Here is a 5735-nt window from a genome sequence, read left to right on the forward strand (position 1 = left end):
TCACTGGCTCTTCCGCGTGATTTCCCCGCCGCCTTTCTCCACCAACTGGGAATGCTAAAAGGGGACTGATGGACGTGTCAGAACTCTGCATCCCGGACCCCCTCGGCTACCACAACCAGTAGGTCCTCTGCTTCTCCGTCTGTGTCTGTCCTTCCGTCTGGGTGTCGCAGTTCTTCTAGGCATTCTTGAAGTGGCAGGGACCCCGGGGGCACTTGGTGGGGGGGGGGAGGTTGGAAAGGGAAAACCACCCACTTCCTGGGTTTCCTTCTGGGGATAAACCCGACTCTAACTTTTCCCTCACCCCCTTTTACAAACCCTCACTTTTAGGTAAGAGCGGAGCTTTCTCATTCACTCTTTCTCTCAGACCTTCCCCGCGGGGAGAAAATCTTTGCGTTTCTGTGGGTTGGGGAGGAGCAAGCCTAGAACAGGTGCGGGAGTGTCGCAAGGATGCCGGGTCCCACCCGGGAAAGCCTCCCTGCGAGCCCTTTGACTTTAATGTTTATTTCCATACTGGGGACCAAAAGCGATCCCGGCAAGGGGACGAAATCGAACGTGCCGCGCAGGTTTGGAAAGTGTGGGCGGCCAGCGCCGTCTCGCCCCGCAGTCCCAGTGGGGCGCCCCGAGGGCGCGCACGCGGCGCGGTGGACTCAAGCCACCCCAGGGGTGCGGGCGGCGCGGCCCAGGCAGACTGCGCCCCGCACGCCCTGCGAGGGGAGCCCGTATCCCGCTGGGAGTGGGGACAGTCGGCTCGGCGCAGCGGCGGAGGCAAAGTTGGTTCGCGGCTTTAGGAGAGGCTGCTCCCTGCGAAACAGACTGGCGTGATTTCCGTGCCCCGGGGCGGCTTAGCGCTCGCCTCCCTGGAAACCGGGGTTGTCTGAGCGGCGTGCGCGTGGGTGACGGCGGGGACTGCAGGAAGCGACTCGCAGTAACCGCGGGTCCCCGAGCTTGGGCAGCGTGCCGAGCGCGCAGAGTGAGGAAGCGGAGAACTGATTCCCTGAACGGTGGGAGGCTGCCCCGCGCGGCCAGCCTGGGCTCTCCGGGGTCCTGCCCCGGCCACCCGCGGTTTCCCTTCCAGGGCCCTCCGCGGTTGTCGTCCCACCTGCCCGGGTACCAGCCCTGGGCTCCCCGCGTGCTCTACGCGTGCCGCCGCGCTCCGGGCTGCTGTCCCGGCGTCGGGGTGTGGGCGCGTGCAGTGTGGTCCCTCGGAAGGCTTCAAACAATAATACAATGAAAACTCTAGGTTCCCGCGGAACTGTTTAACTTCCTGTCCTTCCTCCCCCTTTTTTCCCCCTGAAGCAAACAGAACTACCAAAGTCAGTTCTCGTACCGCCATCCTTTCATTTTTGTACCACCCCTTCCTCCCAAGAACCGCGACATCCCTACAACAATACTCTGGATAACATGGGGTCCCAGGAAGTGTAATTACATCCCCCTCGCTGCACAGAATACCTCCACCCCAGGTGGACCACGCGTGAGAGAGGAGGCAACTTCACAGCAGCATCTCCTGGGGGTGACCGGACTGTCCAGCCTCCACGCTGACTTTTTGCTTGTAGTTTTGGGGTTTCCCTCGGCAGAGGGTCCTTTAGGTGCCGCCAGAATTTAGACAGTGTCAGAAGAAGGCGATTGCGTTGGGAGATGAGGGGAATCTTTAATTATAATGGATTCAGATTTCCATCAGTTTGAAAAGTGGCTTTTCATTCTCTTTAAAGGTTACACTGATCCCAGCTTGCGTGGCTGGTGGGGGTGGAGTGGGGGGTAGTTTCACACGGTCGCGCGCCTTCCGTAAGGGAGTGGGAGCCCCCAAAGGAACCTCCGGCCTGGGTGAAGCTGTGAACAATGTAGGATGTTTGTGGGGCATTTCCTCACGTAAAACTACCAAGTACGACAAATATTGGATATTTAAATTATTTAGGTCACTCTCTCCAGAGGTGCCTTCTTTAGCTGAGCTTGAAATATCTATGTATTTGTCCCTGGCTCAAGTCACAGTCAATAAATATGAAATTTCCTATGGGGAGGTATATCTTTTGATTATGTTGACCAAGAAAGCAAGGAGAGATGGGGGATTTAGCAGCTGGGTAATTCATCGAGTTGACAGCAACTCTGGCTTGAGTTTGAGGAGAAAAATGGGCAAAGAAGGAATGTCGGGGAAGCAGCAAAGGGGAGAGAGGGAGCTGAGGTCCTGGGTGTCTGGGAAAGGTTTGAAGTGGAAATCAGTTATAAAGTAAGCCTGAGAGTGGTTTGGACTCCCTAGCCTTCTTGGTTTCTTTGCAAGGAATTAGCTTCTCACTCCATGGGACTGAGGAAAAGCCAGAAACATGCCTGCTTTTTCTACGGAGGAGCTGAGCATCCCTGTGAGATGCTGTCTCTCAGAGCCCAGGACCTGCTGGGCAACCGCCGAAGCATTAGTGAGCTGGCCCCATATACAGGTGTGTGCCTCCTGGCGAGCGTTTACCTCTGCTGTAGTCACAGGGGTCCAGAATTTCCAAGGACGAGCTTGTGGAGGTCAGAGGCTGGTTTTGGGGGAGGCATCTTTCTGACCTCAGCCCCGGTGCTTCACAAGCAGCTTGAGAGCCACTGGTAGCAAAGGAACAAGACAGAGGACTGCATTCTTTGGTCTGTTGGAGGGACCATAGAATGAATCCATCCACTACGGTGTATCGATGTTTCTTGGGGAACATATACAAGAGTGGGTTCGAGTGCTCTGTACACACAATTTCTACCTCTTTGGCTTAGTTGATATCCCTGGACTGGAAAAAACCCAAGGGGGCAGGGACCACAGTCCAGTGAGAAAGAACTTCCCATATTTCCTTCTCACCTGCTGATATACAGAGAGCATTTTTTTAATGCTTTAGTGTTATTTTCACTTTCCAGGTGAGAAATTAACACACACACACACACACACACACACACACACACACACAGAGAGAGAGAGAGATACCCGGACCTTCATACCTTTCTCTCCTTCATTTTCATTTTCCTGTAGCCAATCCTGTAGGTGACTCCATTACCAGTTCTAATCAATATTTTATGTACATATATAATCAGCCAGAGTGGGAGTGAGTGTGCTGGCCTGTGTGGGCTTGTGTACAAATGCGTCTGGGATGGACCTGACGGAGACCCTCGGCATAAAATCCAGGGAGCAGGGGGCGCTGCGTCACCCAGCGTCCGATGACCACTTTGCTGATTTTAAAGAAACAGAGAACAAACTGTCCTGAAGGTAAAATATGTGGGTTCACACGTAGGAAAAATGCCACATGGTAATTCAGAATCAGTGACCCAGAGAAAAACAAAGGGGGAAATTAATTTTTAATGGTACATGTAAAAATAAATCAGAGTGAGGACATTAGTCTTGGTTTTCTGAGGGAGGGGCTCTAGGAAATAAACTTTTATGTGCCTGCCACACTTCTGGAGGTGTGGGCTGCCATGGAAGAGGGTGGGCTCGTTCGGGCCTGAGGGTGATAAACTAGGAGGAAACAGTGGGTCAACGTAGAGGGCCCCAGTCCCTGGTAAGGCCCTTTCCAGCTCAGTGAGGTCTTGACATCAACTGGAAATTTCCTCTCGGAGCTTATTTCCCCAACCCCATTTTACAAACAGTCCTCGATTTTACCAATAATTGGGACATATAAAAATATGTTTCTTAAAAAAATATATATGAAGAAACAAACTGACCCACCAAACAAGAACATTTTCATTCTACTGATTTGGAGTAATCAATACCTATTCCATTTAGTCTAAGAGAGGAGGGACAGAGGGGACTTTCGGGGAAAGCTCTGTGAGGGAAGTGGCTGTGATAGAGATTTCATGTCACAACCCTGCCTTCTCCGAGTGCTCCCCCCACCCCCAGCCCTAGCCCAGGGGGCCTTCGTGACCTTGTCCTGTGTGCTTGATCCGTATTTCTGATAATGGGACATTTTGCCAAATGGTTTTTATTTAAGATAATCCATACTCATTGAAAGTTTGTCACCTTCCTCAGTGCTCTGCAAAATGCCTAGTTTCTTTTGAGCACCTGGAACTGGGAAGCTCTGTACAAGTCTGGCAGCCCCCAAAAAGAGGGGTGGGTTTTGAGAGAGACATTGCGAGCGTGTTTGCCTGGCGGGTGGGCGATGGAGCTGGCTGTGCGAGGATTCAAAAGGAAATCAAGTTCAGTTCAGAAGACAGGCGAACAGTTAGATAAGAGGCGGGATGCTTTTGACACGGTTCTGCAGCGCTGTTCCCTAGAACTTGTCGTCGCAGATGCTTTAAGTGGTTTCCTCAATATGATTAAGATTATTCGTGGTTCTAATTTAAGGGGAAGGAACAGCAGATACTTAGACGGTAATCCACTCGTTCAAAGTAAAGTCCAGCCCACACCCTGAACACCCCAGGCTGGTGCCTTTCCACACCCACCAACCATCATCTGGCTCTGTCCCTTTTCTCTCTGCAAGCAAGGCCCTCCCAGTCTCTTCCAGCTTGACCAGGACGTCTGCCCAGAATTAGTCAGGACTCCTCACAGCTCTTGCTGGGAGCTTCTTTCTTGGTATTGGGTGGCTTTTGGCTGAATGATCCCATGGGGGATCCCAGCATGGCTTGAGGGCTGAGCCTCTGATGTCCTCCGCAGTGGCCGTGGTTCCCAGAGGGTGCGTGGGCCCAGGAGGGGGCTGCTAGTAGAGGGTCCACAGACCATGCCAGGAATCCTGGAAGGGCTCAACTTGGGGATGCTGGAACCAGACAAATCTGAGCCCACCTCCTGCCCTTGAGGCCATTTGCTGATTTCTAGGGATAAATCAAAGGTCTTTTTAGCACTGTTAAGTGCTGGTGACCCCTGACTGGGTTTCATCTCTGGTGAGCATCCCCTTTCCCAGTCCCATCAGCCTCAGACCTCCGGGGAAGGGTCACATGCATGGTCATTCCTCGGAGGAGGGGCCCATAGGCTTCTGCTGGCCCCGGTGTCCCGCGTGGCTGGGGTGGCCTGCGGCAGGATCACATCCCGGTTGTCCCATCAGCTGGTATGGCCAGGTCCCTGCTCAGGGAGGTTGCGGTGTTTATAATTGCAAATGTAATTAGCAGACCAGCTCTGGGGGGACTAGGAAGCTCAACTTCTCTGCACATCACAGTGACCCCTGTGCTGGCTGGCCGGCAGATTAACCCTCCCCGGGCCAACCTGCCCCCCCCCCCTCCGCTCCCTCTGGTGAGGCCACTGACCTTTCACTGATAATGGCAGGGCTGTCCCGGGGGAGGGATGGCAGGGCCAGACCCCTTCCTCGGAGAGGTTGTCAGGGCAATGGCTGGGAGAGGTCAGTCGCTGAGGGTGTAGTTTTTCCCTAGGCCACTGGGCATGTGACCCTTACCACTAGTGACAGTGTGCCCCCACGTGGCAGGCTGCCCTGGGGCATTTCCTCGTGCACTTCCTGGGCCACGCTGGAAGCAGGTCACCAGAAGACTTTGGGTGCGTGCTGGTCTGTGGCTCTGGGCGCCTTGTTGGGGAAAGAAGGGCTCTGGAGGGGGCGTCCTGTGGCTTCGGAGGAGTGCTTCTGGGGCTCAGCGGGCAGAGGCGAGTGAATGCCTGCTGGATCCCAGGTGCTGCGGGGCTGCCCCCACTCTGGATGTGGCAGGGGGAGGCACGCCATAGGACAGCGTGGGCTCAGTTTGTCCCTGGGAGCAGAGACCCCCAAGCAACCATCCAACAAAAGACACTGACAGGGCTTCCCTGGTGGCGCAGTGGTTGAGAGTCCGCCTGCCGATGCAGGGGACACGGG

General features: G+C 54.4%; 1 protein-coding gene across 1 annotated transcript in view; it reads left to right on the plus strand.

Moving 5' to 3' along the window:
* The first annotated feature begins 68 nt into the window (after positions 1-68).
* Positions 69-5735, plus strand: part of ESRRB (estrogen related receptor beta) — a 103786-nt gene continuing 98119 nt past the window's right edge. Inside the window, exon 1 of the mRNA XM_007459760.1 lies at positions 69-118. Within this exon, the coding sequence (XP_007459822.1) occupies positions 69-118 (50 nt within the window). The remainder of the gene's footprint in view (positions 119-5735) is intronic.

This window comes from Lipotes vexillifer, unplaced genomic scaffold (assembly GCF_000442215.2).
Source record: "Lipotes vexillifer unplaced genomic scaffold, Lipotes_vexillifer_v1.1 scaffold39, whole genome shotgun sequence".
In the NCBI taxonomy this organism is placed as follows: Eukaryota; Metazoa; Chordata; class Mammalia; order Artiodactyla; family Lipotidae; genus Lipotes; species Lipotes vexillifer.